Consider the following 21,449-nt stretch of genomic DNA (forward strand, 5'->3'; position numbering starts at 1 on the left):
GGTGGGAATGTAAATTGATACAGCCACTATGGAGAACAATATGGAGGTTCCTTAAAAAGCTAAAAATAGAATTACCATATGACCCAGCAATCCCACTACTGGGCATATACCCAGAGAAAACCGTAATTCAAAAAGACACATGCACCCGAATGTTCATTGCAGCACTATTTACAATAGCCAGGTCATGGAAGCAACCTAAATGCCCATCAACAGACGAATGGATAAAGAAGATGTGGTACATATATACAATGGAATATTACTCAGCCATAAAAAGGAACGAAATTGAGTCATTTGTTGAGACGTGGATGGATCTAGAGACTGTCATACAGAGTGAAGTAAGTCAAAAAGAGAAAAACAAATATCATATATTAATGCATGTATGTGGAACCTAGAAAAATGGTACAGATGAGCCAGTTTGCAGGGCAGAAGTTGAGACACAGATGTAGAGAATGGACATATGGACACCAAGGGGGGAAAACTGCGGTGAGGTGGGGATGGTGGTGTGCTGAATTGGGCAATTGGGATTGACATGTATACACTGATGTGTATAAAATTGATGCCTAATAAGAACCTGCAGTATAAAAAAACAAACAAAACAACTAATACTAAACTTTCATTGGGTTATTTGTATGGAAATATGTTAATATAAATGTTTCAGACATTACATGAAATTTCTAAAAATCTTATATTTGTATTTGTATGGAAATACGTATGGAAATATGTTAATATAAATGTTCCAGACATTACATGAAATTTCTAAAAATCTTATATTTGTATTTTTATGGAAATATGTATGGAAATATGTTAATATAAATGTTTCAGACATTACATGAAATTTCTAAAAATCTTATATGTTCTGGTATAATGTTATAAGTCATAATCCTAGTTATTACTTTAAAATGTATATCTCAGAAATAACTAATTTTCTTGTCAACTGCATTATTATGAACTTTCATCAAATCTTTTACTGTGGTCATTTTTAAGTCTTTTGTCATTTACAGACAGTTCTGGGTGTACTCTGATGATTTTGCAAATATGTTCCTATAAAAGGGTTTCATCTTCAAGAAATTCATGGAAAAGACTCTGACAAGTACAGGTTTCTGGTAACTGACTGCACTGCTGAACTGAATGAATAAGCATTTTCAAAACTCTGATGAAAAACTGATGAATACATAAAAGTGCTAACAAAAGATCAAGATGAAAAAAAACAATTAATTACATGGGACTGAGTGAACTGATGAGGATGAGTATAATTTTTGTGACTTTCTGTCTGAATTAAAAAAAAAAAAAATCCCACAAAGACTCAGAGCCAAAGAATATACAAATCAATTTTCACTGCAAAGTAAAGGAGCTGTTACAGTGGAGGATTACTGGACTGAACGTCAATATTATGACATAGTATGAGTGTGTTTCATGTAGGGTAATTGCAATCATTGTTGCTTTTGTTGTGGTCATCCATGTACAATGCTTGGTGTCAGTCTATTTATCTCTTGTAAAAATAAAATACAGTGTGTGTGTGTGAAAAAAAAAATCTCTACTCAGTTTCTTTACCAATTTTTAAATCAAGTTATTGTTTTTGCTATTGAGTTGTATGAGTTTCTTATACATTTTGGATATTAACCACTTATCAGATACATTGTTTGCCAATCTGTTTCCTAGTTCACAGATTGCCTTTTCATTTTGTTGATTGTTTCTTTGCTGTGCAGAAGCTTTTTAGTTTGATGTAAGCCCACTTGTTGATTTTTGGTTTTGTTACTTGTGCTTATGGTGGCATTTCTAAATACTTGTTGCCAGGACAAATGTCAAGAAGCTTTCCCCCAATGTTTTCTTCTAAGAGTTTTATGGTTTCAGGTCTCATGTTTAAGTCTTAATCCATTTTGAAATGATCTTTGTGTATGGTGTAGCATAAGGGTCTAATTTTATTCTTTGGCAAGTTGCTATCCAGTTTTTCCCACAGTCATTTATAGAAGAGGTTATGGTTTCCCCATTTCGAAGACATACAAATAACCAACAGGTATATGAAACCTACTCACATCGCTAGTCATCAGGGATGTGAAAATTAAAACCATATTGAGATTCACCTTATATCTGTTTGAATGACTATCATCAAAAAGACAAGATAACAAGTGTTGGTAAGGATGTGGAGAAAGGGGAACTCTGGTACACTGTTGGTGGTAATATAAATTAGTACAGCCATTAGGGAAAACAGTATGGCAGTTCCTCAAAAGACTAAAAATAAAACTACCATGTGATCCAGATATCCCACTTATTGGCATTTATAAAGAATTGAAATCAGAATCACAAAGAAATACCTGCATTCCTATGTTCATTACAGCACCATTCATGATGACCAAGATATGAACAGCTTAATGGTACACATGAAAGAAAATGGATTAAAAACTGTGGATAAAAAACATAGAACACAGTGCTATTCAGCCTAAAAAAGAAGTGAGGTCTTCCATTTGCCACAATATGGTTGAACCTCAAGGATGTAATCCTAAGTGAAATAAGCTAGATACAGAAAGATAAATACTGCATGATCTCCTTGTGTCTGGAATCTAAAATAGTCAAACACAGAAGTAGATAGTACAAGGGTGGTTGACAGAGGCTGGGGAGGAGGGGGGAAATGTAGAAATGTTGGTTAAAGTGTACAAAATTTCAGCTATATAAGATAAGTTCTGGAGATCTACTATATAGCATAGTACTTACAGGTAATAGTACTGTATTGTATACTTAAAATTTTCTAAGAAGATAGATCTTATGTTAAGTTTTCTTATCACAATTAATAATAATAATAGTAATAATAAAGTTGGTGAGAGAAAACTTTTGGAGGTGATGCATATGTCTATGGCTTTGATGGTGGTGATTGTTTCATGAGTGTATACTTACATCAAACACATCAAGTTATATACACTAAATATGTACAGCTTTTTCCATGTCAATCATAGCTTAATGAAGTAGTTTTTTAAAAAAACTACTGTGAGCTTGGACTGAATGATGGACATCAATAACAAAAAATTGTTCAGCATTCAGATTCAAATATATTAAAGTCCACTCTTCTTAATTCTTACTTCTTTATGGGCATTATTTCTTATTCTAAATTATTTTTTGCTCTTGCTTTGTTCTCACTTTTGTTCTCAATATCATTATTTCTTCATCTGTCAGATACTTATGAGCTCTTATTAGACACCAAGCCATTGGTAGGTGTCGTTAACATTCATTGACATGTGTGATGTTTAAATCATTCATTCCTAGCTTAGCCACAAGGCAAGTGGAAACTAGAAACTTTGGAGATTAGAAAAGTAATAATGGTATTTTTGTTTAAACCAAAAGGTCATTTATATTATCAGGGTATCACTGTCTCTGACCGTTCATTCACCCAACATTCAGCACATATTTATTTAGTGACTCCTATGTATAACAATACACTGCATTAGTTTCTGGATAATGGAATAGAGAGGTGGAAAAAAAATACTAAACTCAGTGGTTAATGGTGAAATGAGTCTCCTTTCAGCTTATTCTGACCAGGGTCTTCACTACAGAAAGCAACTTTGCTCAACTGGCCCTCTCAGACCGACAGAAAGCTACATTCCTAATCGTAAGTGCAAAAGCACATTTTAAGCTAAACAAACATATTTTATAATGTACCCATCATCATGAATTTTGTGTGTAATTACCTTTTCATCCCTTTGGTAACATAAAATTGAGAAACCAACTTAAAATGCGTCAAATTTTCAAAAATTGCTGCATCTGAGCATGGCTTAGAGCCTTCTACTCCCCAAGCCCTAATGCCCGGGCTCACTTTGGAGCAGTTTGGCATTTGATGACTTGCCTCTGTTTTCCACAATCAACTCAGCTGTTTAATTAAACCCAGTGCAACGTCTCCATGACAATGACTCTGGCATCAGGAGACCCACAGAACCGCCAGTTACCAATAAATTCAATGAAAGTGCCAACTGCTCTATGATCACTATTAGATATGACTTGCAGTCTTTGGTCAATTGGCACAAAAAGTTGGGAAGAAACTGGTTACACTTTATTTTGGTCGGGGTCTAAGTCCCCAGACCATCATCATATCTCTACCACTGAGTAGAGATCAGTAGCTTCTGCCCCATTTTGATCTTTTCCCTTCAACTTGCATTCCGTCTCCTGTAGCCTCTGTGCCTCTGGCTTCTCTTAGGGAGAGGGAGTGGCAAATGGGGGACTATCTATGAATAACAGGCAACCATGTTGGACTGAGCACCTACAACAATGAGAAACTGGACAGTGGACAGGGAATAAGAGTAAACATCTATCCCCCAGCAGGACCTGTCCTTTCACAGCTCAGGTAAGAGACAGAGAAGGGTGATGGGCCCAAGCTGGTGCAGTGAAAGAAAGAGACAGCCACAACTAAGAACGTGGACTCCAAATAATGTTAACCAGGATTAATGAAGGTTTAAAGTGAATTTTTATAAAACTATGCATATAAATTTTATACATATCCTGAATTAACTGACTCACTGCTCTTCCTAAATTTACACAGACACTGTCTTGGTTCTGATTTAATTCAACAGTGTGCTCAACATTTTCCTCACAAAATCTTTTGTTTCCTTATAGTAAGAACATCTAACATGAGATCTACCCTCTTAGTAAATGTTTAACTACACAGTAACATAATGTTAGCTATAGGCACAATGTTGTACAGCAGATCTCTTGAATGTGTTCATCTCACGTAACTGAAACTTTATATCCAATGAACAGCTACTTCCTCTCTCTCCCTTCCCCCAAGCCCTGGCAACCACCATTCTACTTTCTTCTTCTATGAATCTGACTATTTTAGATACCACATACAAATGGAATTTGTCCTTCTGTGACTGGCTTATTTCACTTAGCATAATGTCCTCCAGATTCATCCATGCTGTCGCACATGGCAGGATTTTCTTCTTTTTTAGGGCCAAATAATATTCCATTGTATATATATATATATATACCTACAAAATCTTAAATCACAATTTTTTTTTTCCAGAAATGGCTATATTAGGTGAGATCTAGAAAAAAAATTACAATACCTAATCCAGGTTTGAGAACTTAGGGAGTACTCTGAAAATAATTTTACTTGGCAGATATAAAGACACAGAAACCCTGCCTTTGGGGAACATAAAATCAGAGACAGTCAGAAACACGAGCACAAGGTCATAGAGAGCAGACTCAGGAAGAGAGCCAAGTCAATACCTACATAATAAACATCTTCAGGAGGCAGCACAATACTGTTGGAATCCCATTCATCTGAAAAACATAAGTCCTCTGTTCTATTGCTAACACATCCACCCAGTTGCTTTCCGGTTTTGGGATCTTCACAGTACTCTCTGAGGTTTAATTTCTTCTTCTGTCAAATGAGACTACTAGGATAGGTCTTTAAGGTATCCTACAGCTATAACACTTATGACCCCAGCTTTCTGGAGATCCTCGAGTATGAGACAAGGACAAAAAATGCAATATACCTTCCCCAGTTTGGGGGAAGGGAAGTCATCTTTATCCTATTAAACCCTTCCTGAAATCAATGGATTTCACCAAGCAGTATGAGAGTAATATTCTCAAAACTGTCTGCCCCTTTTCTACTCTAAATTATAATTACAAAACTAATATTTGTGTAACACTTAACCATTGCAATGATATTTTCTCATTCATTTTGAACAAACCTTGAAAATTAGGTTAGCAGATATCAGAATGAATCCCATTATAAAGAAGAGGAAAGTGATTCAGACATGTTAAAGTCCTGGAACTAATACACAGAGGAGCTGGGACTTGAGCCTGTAACAAGATTGTAACAGGAATCTTTTTCTTTAAATACCTTCCTATGAAAGGAGGGTGACAGAATACTGTTTTACCTTTCTCACCAACACACATACACACACGCAAACATTTTACTCCTATGTCAATCAGAAGATCTATAGTCTAGTGCTAGTTTCCCAGCTGTGTTAACTTGAGTGGAGCCCACAAACACTTTGATTGTCAAATTACTCTTCTTTATAGTGAAGATATTAAAAGTAATACCTACTTCATGAGATCATGATGACCAAATGAGAGACTATATATAACAGTATTTTCACCCTGTCTGCACTATGAAAAAACGTGTGATAAATGATAGTTCACATTATATTTCTATAAATGAATCTAAATTTTGGTTAATAAATTAATACCAAAATTATGTCCTATTTTTCTTCCTGCAACTATTAAAAGCAATACTGATGGACTGATACTTGGGATGATGATCACTAAAGAAGTTAACTGAATTGAATTGTTTGTTTTTGAGTTAGTGACCCCAATGTGAAGGTTTTGGTAAAGAAAAAAAGGAAGAAAAAGGGAGGAAACTTGTGTCTCTCTTTTCACAGCCCTGTGTAAATTTAGGTATTTCCTTTGTAAAAGAGATGTATCTCTATGACAGCAAAACAGCAGGTACTTGTTCAATTCTGAAGGGCCAATCAACATTAAGGAAAATATTAATCAGCTCTATCACAATGTTTACATAAATAGTGTCACTGAGGCTCAGTCTACATTTTTATCAAAATGTTTATAGATAATATTCAAATACTATTTTTTCTTCAAAGATTTCTATGAAATTGTTTGTTTTTTCCTCAACATGTTCAGACCTTTTTTGCTTGTTCCTTTATGGTGTTTATGATAGTCTGTCCTGTAATATGGCTAACTATTTGATTCTCTCTCCTCTGAGAAAGGAAAAATTATTTTATTCACATTTATAACTGCAGTGCTTAAAACATAATCAAAATGATAAAATCATAAAATATGAGGATTATGAAACAATCTACTCCAAACTTTAAGAGCTCAATAAAGAGTTGAGGTTGATTTCTAAATATGTAAATTAAAACATATATAAAATTGGCATCATTGATAATTATAGAGCGTCCATAATGAGAAACCTCTACATTGTTATTTGTATGTGACTAAGTTTAATTACAGTTTTGTATTCTAAGTTTATCCTATAACCTACGGCCCAAAATAGAAAATTTAGGATACCTCCTTTGCTTTCTACCAGGTATGGACAACTGCCTGGGTGACTCTGACTACAGAACAACCAGATACCAGAGAACTTGCATGGAACTTCAAGATCAGTAACACTTGCTTCCCTTCCAGTGCAGAACAGGACTCCATGTAAAACCAAGTCACTTTTAATCAAGCTTGGAGAATTCAGAAAAATGTTAATCTCTCTTAAATCCACTCCCCACCCTCAAGAAAGTACAGAAAGGCAGCTTCAACAACTTGCCATGAGTTAAATGCTCATTATATCATTGATGAAAATATTTCTGATTTTAATCCCTGTAGAACCACAGTAAAGTGATAAGAGGTAACTATTTATTGAGCATTCACTATGTACTGAATTAGTCTCTTCTGTATACATGATTTCAATTAATTTTCACTGTAACCTGGAAAGTAGGAATTACTTTTCTCAACATACCAATGAGAAAATGGGGCTTAGAGAATTTAAGATCTTACCAAAAGAAAGTGCTAGAGTCAGGATTAAATCTTATATCTAAGTTCAAAATTCCTACATTTTATTCCTATATTACTCAATTTTACATGTGTTTGTAAGGGTAAAATTCAAGATTATATATGTAGAAATTTATTAGTAGTCCTGAGAATTGAGGATCCTGGAATTAGAAAGATAACTAATTATTTATTAATAAATATACCTTCTAGGCAATAAAAATCCTGTGTTAAGTACTGAACAAAGAACCAGGGGGATAAGATGGAGAAAGAGAAGATTTGTCCCTTTCACAAGGTTTGGGTTGAGGGGATGAGGAGGTGTAACTATAGAAGCAGAAAATATAAGGGACAGGGCAGCACTTTCCAGAAGGCAAGAGATGTAACTGTGGTTACCTGAACTCTTACACATCTGTATAAAAGCCATAGAAATTAAATAGTGCCCAGACTCATGATATTTTTCCAAGAATGCTTTAATTCAACATTTCTATAACAGACATCAATAAACTCAGAAATAAATACAAAATAATTTTTCCAAGGCTATACAAAAGAAATTGTCTCCTCAGTTTTCTCACAATTGCAAATGCATATCCATCACTTCAACCACATCGTTTTATAACAATCTCTTCTTTTGAATACGTCTCACCTTTGAAATGTGAGCAACTTGAGGCCTTGGACCAAATCTTTTATATGGGTATTTTTAACACATACCTAGCGCCTGACACATGGTTTTAATCATTCTGATTAATAATTGTTGAATAGTGCCTGATAGTCTTGATTTAGTGGTTCTCGTCTAAGGTAGAGTATGATGACATTAATTTTTGTTATTAATATCAGTTAAGATATAATTTTGAAAGATATACTTTTTAAAATGGGATAAACTCAAAGTCACTTTACAATTTCCCTCCCATTTATTTGCATTCTGATATGTTCTAGACAGTTGTAAACGTACGAGGAATTGAGAATAAATCTAGGTACATAGAATTCCAGTGACCAGATGCTCTTTTCAGTGCTATTTTTCTATTATAAACTGAGATTTTTCTTTTGCTTCAAAAGGGTAAAACTTAGTTCCATGTAGTACAGAAATATTTAGAAATTTATGGTCTTGTACAATCTTCACGGCAAGGATCAGAGAACACTGAAGATTCTCTTACTCTGTGCGTTCTGGGAAGAAAGTGGTGATGTGAATGTGGTACGTAACAACATACCAAGTTAGCTTTTTTTATTTATATGACAATTTTTATTGAAAAACTATTAGGCAATTAAAATGGTTCTAGATGCTGAGGAGAATTTAAATAAAAATGCTTATGATTCTCTTCTTACCCTTAAGAGTATAAAATTTAATGGAAAAGAAAAAAACAACACACTATTTCAAAATTAAATAAACAACAAATCAAATTGGCAATCAATGTCTTATGTGAATTCTGAGGAAGAAACAACTCCTTTATGAGGACATACCAAGGAAGCTTCCCAGAAAAATAGACTTGGTTGTGGCTTCAGAATAATGGTAAAATATTTGTAGAGAAGAAAATGGTTAACAAACTAACATGAGCAAAGAATAGAGGCAAGGAAGAATACAACATATTGCACAATAGCGATGCATCCCATAATGTCTATGAATAAACACTGAAACATAGTTTAGCTCCCAAACGAGACCTTAAAAACCATAAAAACTGCACTTTGTGCTATAGCCATGAGTAAAATTTTTGAAGAGGTGAGCAATAGGATACAATTTATATTTCAGAAGATCAGTCTGACATCAGGGGAAAGATGGACTGAAGAGTTGTGAGAATGGTGATGGGAAAGATAACCATAAGGTGATTTTTGTAGGCATTAATGAAAGGTGATGAAAATGGACAAGAGGCTTGAAGAAAGATTGTGGTTCTGTCTGCAGGAAGAAAGAATCTGAGATAGGCATTGGAGGATGTGTAGAAGTACTCCATCTTGGAGAACGTTTTCCAGATTTGGGAACAGAATACGTATACAGAAGCAAGAGTCAGCTTAATGAGCATTTAAGACGGTGGAGTTGATGATCCAAGTCAGGAAGTAAGGCAAAAAGAGTTAGATAGAATGTGGGTCTAGATTATGGAGAGATTAAACTGAGAGTAGACATTTAGGTATAAGCAGAGGGATAATGAGAAACTATTGAAGATTATATATAAAATCATAAATAAAGTAATCTATAAGTGAGTGCATTCAGATGATTTATTTTGCAGCTGCAGGAAAGTGGGAGAATATGAAGGTAATAAAATTGAATGAACTAGCTTTGCAGAGTAAACAGCGTGAGAGGCTGAGAATTTTAATAGCAGCCTCATCCTGGGAATGGAGATGAAGGGATAGTTAAATCTGGGAAATGTCAAGAAAGTTTTCCTATGGTATTAAAAATACTGGGGAGACTCAAAGTTGGATGCACACTTTGAATAATTTTAGATACTTCTTCATGTCTTACAAAAACTGGAAAGAGGAGGAATGAGTTAGAACTCAGAATCTGAGAACACACGCTATGATGATCAATATAATGATCATTCTAATGATTCTTCTAATTTTCAGGGGGTTTTCTTGGCACTGTCTTCTCTCTCAGATTGTCTCCTGATGATCTGCCTTCCATGGAGTGGGTCAATGAGACCTTGGTGAGAGAGTTTGTCTTCCTCGGCTTCTCATCTCTGGCTGGGCTGCAGCGGCTGCTGTTCGTTGTCTTCCTGCTCGTCTACATGTTCACCCTGGGCACCAATGCCATCATCATTTCCACCATTGTGCTGGAAAGAGCCCTCCACACCCCTATGTACTTCTTCCTTGCTGGACTCTCCTGCTCTGAGACTTGCTACACCTTCGTCATTGTACCCAAGATGCTGGTTGACCTGCTAGCACAGAAGAAGACCATCTCCTTCTTGGGCTGTTCTATCCAGATGTTTTCCTTCCTCTTCTTAGGTTGCTCGCACTCCTTCCTGCTGGCAGCCATGGGTTATGATCGCTATGTGGCCATCTGTAACCCTCTGCGGTACACAGTGCTCATGGGACATGGGATGTGTGTGGGACTTGTGGCTGTTGCCTGTCTCTGTGGTTTTACTATTGCAGAGATCATCACATCCTTGGTATTTCACCTGCCCTTTCACTCCTCCAACCAACTACACCACTTCTTCTGTGACATTTCTCCTGTTCTCAAGGTGGCATCCCACCATACCCACTTTAGTCAGTTTGTCATTATCATGCTCTGTGCATTGGTCCTGGTTATCCCCCTGTTATTGATTTTGGTATCCTATGTTCACATCATCTCTGCTATACTCCAGTTTCCTTCCACATTAGGCAGGTACAAAGCTTTTTCCACCTGTGCTTCTCACCTCATTATTGTCATTGTCCATTATGGCTGTGCCTCCTTTATCTACTTAAGGCCTAAGTCCAACTACTCCTCAAGCCAGGATGCTCTCATATCAGTATCCTACACTATCCTAACTCCATTGTTCAATCCTATGATTTACAGCTTGAGAAATAAAGAGTTCAAATCAGCTCTTCAAAGAGTTGTGGGAAGAACAATTTCTCTGCCACGACATTAATCTAGATTCTGCTCTTTTCAAGTAATAAAACACAAAGTATGTGGGAAAAAATTCCCTGAGCAAAAATGATCAAGCAATTGAGAACAGTGTTCAAGAACAGAGATAATTTCTCATTTGTTTCCAAATATAAAAATAAAAAATAATAGCTTCTTGCCATGATCACATAAATTATTGCCTATTGAAGTTTTTTCAACTGATGGAAAAATGATGGATGGCTAACATTACGATGTAGGAATACAATTATATGTTCAGAATTTTAGGCTCTGGCAAATACCATTACCCAATCTCAGCCAGAATGGAAACCAATCCTACAAATTATTGTACAACCCTAACTCTCCTGTCTCTATATCTCTCCCTTTTCTGGATGTTTCCTGAGTCTCAGTCTTTCAGTATAGTCAGATCACAGTTTTTAAATGAGATAACATTTGTAAAGTTATAATTTTTGGTGCATAAGTTATATCTAATTAATGCTCAAATAAGAAAATTATGCAAAAAGTTTTCCACCTCTGTGTTTCTATTACTGGGAGCTGGGGGTTTTTCTAATTTTTTTATACACTGGTACAAATCTAAATTTGGTCAGCATTCCTTAAAGATATTCACAAGGGCATAGGTTAAAGAGAAGACCTAAAATTACGCAGAGTGGTCAAGAAAGGCAGGCTAAGCTTAAACCCATTTTATTAAATAGTAACCAAATAGAAAAATCTGTGTAAAGAGCAAACAGTTTCTGTTTCATGAATCTCGGGAGTTGTCATGTGCATTTCAGGCCAGAATTTGAATTAGACATTTTACTTATCTCTCCTTCCTACAGAAAGGAGAGCAAACAAGGAGCTCCATGGAGAGAGCTGCTTCCTTGCTTTATATATTTTTTTCAAGATAAACTTGTTAATAAAGGTCTTCTGACCGAATCATTTCATTTCTTAGTCTTTTCTTCCACCAGTCTCCTCATCAGTGACTTATACACTTTCAGGGGTTGAAGGAAGAGGGAAGGAACTGGATGTTTTATTCATGGGCCCTCTTTTATTGTGGAATGCTGAGCTTGTCTGCTAAGAATGTAAGCCTACTGCATTTCTTCCATTTCTCTGAAGCTTGAGACTTCCTGAGGGTGGGGCCTGAAGGTCACAGAGACCAAAACAAATTTAATTTCTTTGGCCACCAACTTCTCTTTTTCCTTGGGCCCATTGCTCAGCCCACACTTCTAGCCTATCAAGTCATCTCATGAAAAGGAAATAAACTGATAACCCTTAATGTGAATCAGTTTAATGTGTTAATTGTTCAAATTTGCACTTATGGGCTTCTGTTTTAAAATGTCACCATATTTGAACTTTAGAGTATCCCTTGGAAGTGTATATTATAATCTACTTTTTATAGATGAGAAAACTGACACTCAGAAAATTAAAATGTCTTTCCTATTACTGAGTAGAATTAATACTGATTCCACATCACTCACTTCCTTTTTTAATACTCCTGCAATGCTCTCACATGACCCTTTGTGACGACTATGACTTTCTTAATTAATGGAGTTCAGAATGCATAAGTATTCATCTTCAACAGTAGGCTAAACCATGTGACACCTGTAGAAAAGGTATACTGATAAGTATGAGGTAAATGTCCTTTATATCATATGGTATAGTTAATCCCTATCCTGATGTAATATGGTGTTGAGGGAGGGGGAACAAGAAAAACTCCCAACTTTTGCTTTGTTCTTTTCCAAGACTTGTGGATACCATCATTTTGAGTTGGATAGCAGAACACTCACAAGTGGGTAGGATCACTGTTTGTTAGAAGGTTATGTATATTAGAATGATTCTCCTTCTGGCATTTTATTCTTGCTCTTTTTATTTTTTCATGTGACCAAAGAATTAATTTGGCTTTGGTCCTGTGCTAATGGGTTAAAACTAGACATCTTGCTCTCCTTCCTCTTTTCACACACATGCATGCACAAACACACACACACACACACACACACACACACCCTTGGTTAATTTTAGCTCCCCTCTTTAGTCATATGTAACTTGCAGGAAAGAGATAAGATCTTTGGATTTGGGGCTGGCTTTAGCGAGAAAACAAAGCCCCTTCAGCCTTCAAACTAGGCCATGTATTCCAGCTGAACTTACGGAGAGATCTGCACTTAAGTTTCAGGCATAAATTCAACCAATAATAATAAATCGGTATGTTTTTATTTCCCATTCATCATTGTCTCCTATATATACATATACGTACATATATATATACATACATATATATATTTATATATATATGTATATATATGTATATATATATATATATATATATATATATATATATATACATATATATATATACATCTTTTGAGTACACTGTAGGAAAGCTTAAACCAAGGCAGAATTAGGGAATTTCTGTGATCTTGGCCATGATATAATATAGTTGCACTGAAATTGGATTTGTAGCCTATCAGGCTGGCCTTGATATTAGGACTGATTTTCTAAGACACTCTTTATCATTGAACAGATGAACCAATTATGATTCAAGAAAATGTAATTTTCAAGATCTCAACTTAAGTTATATATAAAGTAGAGAATGGTGAATTACAGCTGAGAGGCAACAGTTAAATAACTACACAGAGACATTTACATTGAGAAAGATGAATAAGTTTGTGCTTAGCAAACACAAAGATTCTCCTGCCTCAAGTATATATATTCCATATAAGTCAGTGAAAGATTATAAAAAACACATAGATTTTTGTTTTCCTAATCAGTGATATAAAACAAACATTCACAAAGATTAAGAGTTGATAGGTTGATTGGGTAGATACATTCAGAGAAAAATATTCAATGCATTATTTTTTCTAAATTCCTTACTGTCTTTTTACCTTTCCTGGTGATTTTAATAAGCTACTAATAGTTTCACACATTTTCAGAAAACCAGCCATTATAAAATAAAAGATTAATTCTACTTGTGCTAGCTTAGTTCTGCTAGCACAAGTTTCTCCTAGACATCTTTCATTTGAGAAAACAATTCCTCAGAAAAACACACATGCACACTTCTATATGTGTAGAGCCATCCTCTTCCTACGATCTTTGTAATTAAAATGTGACTGTGGCACAAGTGTACTTGTCTCAATAAGGCATTGAGCCCAGTGACCAGAAATACAGTCCATATATAACTCATAGGAAGAAGGTGATCAGTTCATTGCAAAAATAAGACTCTAAAAATCTCCAACTTCTAGCAAAATATCCCTTGTCCTTTCTGCACTGACTCAACTTTCATGAATTAATTGAAACGCATTCAATGCTCATGAAGTAACTTCTTATACTTCCCTCCGCCAAAAAAATAAACCTTCCATACTTCCTGAGATGATTTTCCAACCATTTCACTTCATCTTACACTTTTTCCTATGGAAAATCTTTTGGAACTTAATTTCAGTTTTTGCATTTTCACTCCTTATGTCCCAGCCAAGAAAGTTGCTCATCTCCCTTAATGAATCTTTATTAGCAAGATGGAAAAAACTTGTATCAAAAAATAAATTAAAAAAAAAACCATAATGAAGTAATCATTCCAGGGGACTTGATAACACAGCTGCAGAGCAGATGTTTTATCTATCTGGGCTTGGCAAGAGACCAAAAGAGACATCATTGGTAACAATCAGTGGTTCAACAGCTCAGAAGGAATTTGTAGAAGTGAACTCTACAGAGAGTGATCCAGGGTAGTAGAAAGATGTACTAGAAACCCTATATGTGCCTATAGGACTCTGAAAAGTTTAAGAGTAAATCCCTAAACAGCCTACAAATGAAGATATCAAGAGGAAAGTGTTAGGTCTGGGATATATGAGTTCCTTTGGAACCTCAACATAACTGTGTGAAAAGATCAAAGGAAGTTGTTTGCAAAAATGGGAACTTTTACTTATTTTCCTTGGAAAACATTTGAAATATATTTAACAATTTCTAGTCGAGACCTATTAAAATGAAGCTGTAAAGAAACTTTTCCGAGGGATACAGAATAAAACGAATAAACATAGGGATACTTTCTACAAGGACAGGATGTCTCAATTTTGTAGCGATACTAATTGTCCTTATTTCATCTTTAAATTCAAATCAATTCCACTCAAATATCCACTGCTTGATAATATGATAAATATTCTCAAATTTCAAATAAAATACTAATCATGAATCCCCCAAACCCCCTTTATATACATATATAGAGGAATATATTTCTGTATGTGTGTCTTTGTGTGTATTCAATTTCTTTAAAATTTTTGAGATAAGCTAAGTCAGGACTTTCAGCCCACTACTACATTTGTAAACACTGAATATAGCAGAGATTACATAAAATTTTATTATCACACTGCAGGTACATGACAGAGAATCCACTCTCTTACCCATTTCCTAGAGCTCATTTGAATTTTCACTCCATGGGTATGTCCAGTGCCACTGTCCCTGCTGCTTCCTGCTATGACTAAGGCACTAGCATTGCCCCAACAATGGTGAAAACTATTTCCCATACCTTGTCACACACACCCCTGGACACCATGACCCTCTCCCCGTGTAGTGACATAGAAGTCAATTCTGTGGATAACCTCATAAATCAACCAGCACTATTGCCTCTCCCTCACTTCCCACACTGCCTGGGGCCATCCAAAGGAAAAATTTGCAAGGAAGGAGGGTACATTTTATGTCATGACGTTACTCTGTGACCTAGAAAATTACTAAGTGTAAATTACTTTCTTACTTTGGGCCCCAGACTACTCATTTGTAAAATAAGGAGATTGGTGCCTTCTCCTATATTGGTCTATGTCTTCATTTAAATGAGATAAAGATGAGACTATTTTGTACAGTATTAAGTATAGTAGAAAGACAAACAGTCAAGTATCATAATTATTTGGTAGTAATTGATCTTCCTAGGTCACTAAACTGCTCCTAAAATCTCTGTTCCTATTAGTCTCTCCACTACTAAATTGACCATGCTCATGGATCTCAACCTAAGAAAATATCAGATCAAATTCCTCTCTTCCTCAAAACTTCAAAAGTTCACAATTTACAACCAACAAAAGTAAGCATTTAGGGATGGCCATAAGGTCCTCCATGAACTGCCCTCAAATCTCTCTCTCCTCACATCTGCCTCTCCAGCCATCTCATTCTACTCAGAGTTCCTAAATATGCAAAACATATTTATACCACATGTTCTGTATTAGTTTGCTAAGGCTGCCATAACAAAGTACCATAGACCTGGCTAGTTAAACAACAGAAATTTATTTTTTCACAGTCTGAAAGCTAGAAATCTAATTCAAAATGTCAGCAGGGCTGGTTTCTTCTGTGGCTTTTCTCCTTGACTTGTTTTTGGCTATCTTCTGCTTATGTCTTCATATCGTCTTGTCTCTATAATTCTGTGTTCAAATTTCTTCCTTTTAAGAAAAATTTCCTCGGCTTATAGAGGTGTCAGTCATCGCTAATGGCCATTCTAATGACTTAATTTTAACTTCATTGGCTCTTTAAAAACCCTATTCTCAAATACAGTCACATTCTGAGGTACCAGTGGTTAAGACTTCAACATATGAATTTTAGAGGGACACAATTCAACCCGTAACACAATTCTTCATTTTAAAATACCACCCATTTCTTTTTCTTTTTTTTTTGATGTATTGGTATTTTTTGGAAAGAAACATGCTCCTCTCACACACCTGAGAGCAGGAAGTGAAGGCAGGTTGTCAGCAGGAGGGGGATGGGAAATCTGAGCCCCATTTCTACTAAATAAATTTTTATTATTTAGTTGCAGTGGAAAAATATCTTTTGCTCTCTGTTACAACAGCAGGATTCTTAGTGGTTTGTTTAGTATTTTTTTTAATTAAAATATATTGTTATTTAAAAATAAATATAAAACTATCTAAATAACATATGATCCTCAGGATAATAAAAAGTACCAATATATAAAATAGATCCTAAAATGTCCTCTCTTCCTCAACTTTCTTATCCTTGAATTTCCACTATTTATGGTTAGACTGATTATAAATATATACACATGCACACACAAACACACATCACTTAGAGAGAGAGACATGATAGATAGATGATAGATACGTAGACAGAAAAATAGATAGATAGATATCTGATATCTATCTTTAAATTATTCTGCAACTTATTTTTCTGCAAGAGTATATTATGAACCTCTTTCAAGTCTGTATTCATGGTTGGATCTGATTTTTTTAGTTAAGAGATAATTCGCATACTACAATATTTACTATTTTAAAATGTTGATTCAATGGATTTTAGTATATTCACAGAATTGGGCAGCCATCACCACTATCTAATTCCAGAACATTTCATTAGCGTGAAAAGAAACCCCATATGCATTAGCAGTCATCTCCTCTTCCCTCAGCAATCTCTACTCTACTTTCTGTCTCTATAGATTTGCCTATCCTAAACATTTTATACAAATGGAATCATATTATATGTGGTCTTTTGCATATGGTTCTTTTTACTTAGCATAAGGGTCATCTATGTTGTAACATGTATCAGGGCTTCATACCTTTTAGTGGCTGAATAATATTTCATTGCATAGGTATACCAAATTTATTTATCCATTCATCAACAGTTGGCATTTGGGTAGTTCCCACTTTTTGGTTATTATGTGTGATGGTTCTATGAAGAATCATGTACAAGTTTTTGGGTAAACATATGTATTTAATTCTCTTGAGCATGCACATAGGAGTGGAATTACTAGATCATATTGTAATTCTATTTGTAACTTTTTGAGGAACTATCAAATTGTTGTCCACAGCAGCTGCACCAATTTACATTCCCACCAGAAATGTATGAGTCCCAATTTCTCCATTTCCTTGTCAACACATGGTATTTTCTGCATTATTATTATTATTAGTAGTAGTAGTAGTAGTAGTATTGCCATCTTAGTAGATGTGAAGTTGTATGTCATGGTTTTGATTAGTATTTCTCCAGCGACTAATACTGTTGACTATTTTTTCCTGTGCTTATTAGAGATTTGCATGTATTCTTTAGAGATTATTTAAATCATTTACCCATTTTTAAAACTGTGTTTTCTTTCTTACACTGATAGCAACATACCTTTAATTGCATAAAAACCTCCATTCTTTTACTCCCTCTCTTTTAAGTTTTTAACGTCAAAATTAACCCTTTTTATATTTTGCATTCATGAAGAAATTATAGTAGTTATACTCATTCTAATTCTCTTCTTTAACTTTTATACTACAGTTGAATAGTTAACACAATATCATATTACAAAATTCAAAATTTCTAAATCTGACTAGATATTTACTTTTTCCAGTGTGTTGTATATTTTCATATTACTAATCATCACCCTTTCATTTCAGCTTAAAGAACCCCTTTCAGCATTTCAACATTGTTTTGTGAGGCAGGTCTAGTGGTGATTGATGTACTCCCCCAGCTTTTGTTTATTTGGAAAAATCTTTATTTCTCCTTTGTTTCTGAAGAATAACTTTGCCAGGTAGAGTACTCTTGGCTGGCTTTTTTTCTTAATTCAGCACTTTGAATATATCATTCTGCTCTCTCCTGGCCTGTAAATTTTCTGCTGAGGAATCTGCTGATAGCCTAATGGGGGTTACTTTGTAGGTTGCAATCTTTATTTTTTTTGTGGCTTTTAGTATTCTCTCTTTGTTTTTGATTTTTGAAAGTTTATTATAATGTGTCTTGGAGAAGATCATTCTGAATTGAAATAATGGGATAACGTATTAGCTTCATGAACTTGGGTGTCCAAGTCTCTCCCAAGGTTTGAGAAGGTCTCAACTACTATTTCTTCAGATGAACTTTCTGTCCTCTTCCCCTGTCTTCTTTTTCTAGAAATCCGATGATTCTGAGATTTGTTCTTTTGATGATGTCCATTAGATCACATAGGCTTTCTTTGCTATTTTCATACTTTTTCCTTTGTTCTCTGAGTTATTTCAAAGTTCCTATTCTGTAACTCACTGAGTCCATCTTCTCTTTGGTCTACTCTGCTGTTGATGTTCTTTACTGCATTTTAATTTCATTCATTAAGTTCCTAAGCACCAGAATTTCTGTACGACTCTCTTTTTTTAATGACATATCTCTTCGTTAAATTTCTCATTTCGTTTCTGTATTGTTCTCTTGATTTTGTTGAGTTGTCTTTTTGTGTTTTCTTTTAGCTCATTAATTTTCTTCAAAAAAATTACTTTGAATTATTTATTGGGCAAATCACATATCTTTGTGTCTTTGGGTTCACTTACTAGAGGATTATTGTGATCTTTTGATCATGTTATGTTTCCTTGGTTCATTGTGTATCTTGGAGATTCACATTGCTACTTTCACATTTGAAGTAGCTGTCACCTTCCCCATTCCTTACTAGCCATGTTCAGGTGGAAGATACTTTTTGTTGGTCCTACTTATACCCTGGGCTTTCCTGACCTTGCATGGATACACCTGATCCATGCTCCCTCTTGTAGCAGAATTCTTCTTTTAACAGCTTTATTGAGATATAATTCATGTACCATATATGACAACCATGTAAAGAGTCCAATTAAATGCCTTTTAGTATATTCACAAAGTTATACACCCATCACTACAATCAATTTTAGAACATTTTATTAGCCTAAGAAGTTAATCCACACCTGTAGCCCACATGCCAAATCTTCCCACCCCACTTTCATTCCTAAGCAATTACTAACCTACTTTCTGTCTGTATAGATTTGCCTTTTCTGGACATGTCATATAAATGGAATCATATATGATGTGGTCCTACATGACTGGCTTTTTTCACTTAGTATGCTTTCAAGATTCATCCAATATTACAGCTTGTATCAGTACTTCATTTCTTTTTATGTAGCAGAATTCTTAAGTTTGTATCTCTTCTCTTGATCTTACAACACGTCAGATCAGATATTGGAAACTTCTCTTTTATTTTCCTGAAGGTGGTGCTGTAGCTCAACTTTGTGCTTTCTCCGTTGTTCATAGACACTCTTCTGTTTTCTGTTTGCCCTCCCTGTCTACCTTAGCTTACTCTCACAGACATTTCAGGAACATTCACAAGGAGCTGGCTGAAGAGTTGGGGGAGATTTGGGCTTTGCACTTGGGGTATTGGAGGTGCCTATGGGCCAGTTGTGGGGATTCTCAAGTGAGGTTTTCCCAGCAGCTTGTGGGTGGACTTGCTGCTACAGTCTTTAACACAGTCAACAGAAACCACATCCCTTAAATGCTCTCCCGTATTTTTATCTGCCTTTCCTGATCTCCTCTCCCTACCCAGTCATGAAAGTCTTGCCTGTAGCTGGGTGCTCTGGGACAGAAAGAGTTTTCTCCAGCACATCCCACACAGCTGGGGAACCTGGGCACTCAGTCATTTCTCTCCCTTTTCCCTCAGGAGAGGTTGTTGTCAGCTAGTTCAGTCCCAAGCTGTGCAACCTTGGGGGACGGGTGGCACTGACAAATTTCTTCTTACACTTTCCAATGCACCTGTTTTGTGTTTGTTTTTTTTGTTTTTTCTGTTTTGTTTTTTTTTTGTTTTGTTTTGTTTTTTGCTCCAACAGAGTGCTGGCATCTCTCCTCTGTAAACCAGGACTTCTACAAAAGCTCTTTTACCCTTGGGTGTATGTCCAAGTCAACACTTTGCAGGTGCTCCCCTACTGCAATGAAGAGGGGCTGAAGCCAGTTCACAGACACCTGCCATTTCCAGGTTTATCTACCTGTTATCCAATGCACACGTGGGAAAAACTCCTCCTGGATCCTTTGGTGTATGATGCTGGATCCCCCAACTCCCTGAGAGGTACTTTTGTTCATGGATGGATACTGAATTTTAACTCATAAAAGGTGACAAAAAGGAGGGACAATTTATGCCTCTATAATGTTCTTCCTCACTTCTTTCATGTATTTGCTTGAATGGCCCCTTCTTAAAGAGGTCTTCTTGGACACTCTATTTAAAATCATCACCCCCAACACCTCTGCTCTTTACCTTGCTCCACTTCTTTCCCATAGCGCACATAATCTTCTAACATATAATTTACTAATATATCCTGCTTATTGTTTAGGTTTTATGTCTCTGCAGTAGAATAGAAGCTCCATGAAGGCAGGATTTTTTATTTTTGTTTACTAATGTATCCTGTAACTAAAATAGTGCCTAACACTTAGTAAGTGTTCATTAAATAGTAATTTGTTGTTTTAAACATGGATAGTTTTGGAATTATAGAAAGAAAAAGATGTTTCTGTGTATGCAAACAAATGTGTACATTCTTGAAAGCCTAACTTTATTTTTTAATTGATTTTTATTGGAGTATAGTTGATTTACAATATTGTGTTAGTTTCTGCTGTACAGCAAAGTGAATCAGTTATACATATACGTATGATGTTTGTCTTTCTGTGTTTGACATACTTCACTCAGTATGACAATCTCTAGATCCATCCATATTGCTGCAAATGGCATTATTTTGTTCTTTTTCATGGCTGAGTA

General features: G+C 35.3%; 1 protein-coding gene across 1 annotated transcript; it reads left to right on the forward strand.

The window, feature by feature from the left end:
- The first annotated feature begins 1,530 nt into the window (after positions 1–1,530).
- Positions 1,531–21,420, forward strand: LOC309643449 (olfactory receptor 10K2). The gene has a single exon (XM_082426198.1). The coding sequence runs from the start codon at positions 10,086–10,088 to the stop codon at positions 11,028–11,030; it is 945 nt and encodes a 314-aa protein (XP_082282324.1). The 5' UTR covers positions 1,531–10,085; the 3' UTR covers positions 11,031–21,420.
- The last annotated feature ends 29 nt before the right edge of the window (positions 21,421–21,449 follow it).

The sequence above is a fragment of the Balaenoptera physalus genome (assembly GCF_965194825.1).
Source record: "Balaenoptera physalus genome assembly, chromosome: 1".
In the NCBI taxonomy this organism is placed as follows: domain Eukaryota; kingdom Metazoa; phylum Chordata; class Mammalia; order Artiodactyla; family Balaenopteridae; genus Balaenoptera; species Balaenoptera physalus.

Coding starts and splice junctions, on each gene's coding strand:
- LOC309643449 (XM_082426198.1), top strand. CDS start 10,086: ATGGAGTGGGTCAATGAGACCTTGGTGAGAGAGTTTGTCTTCCTCGGC.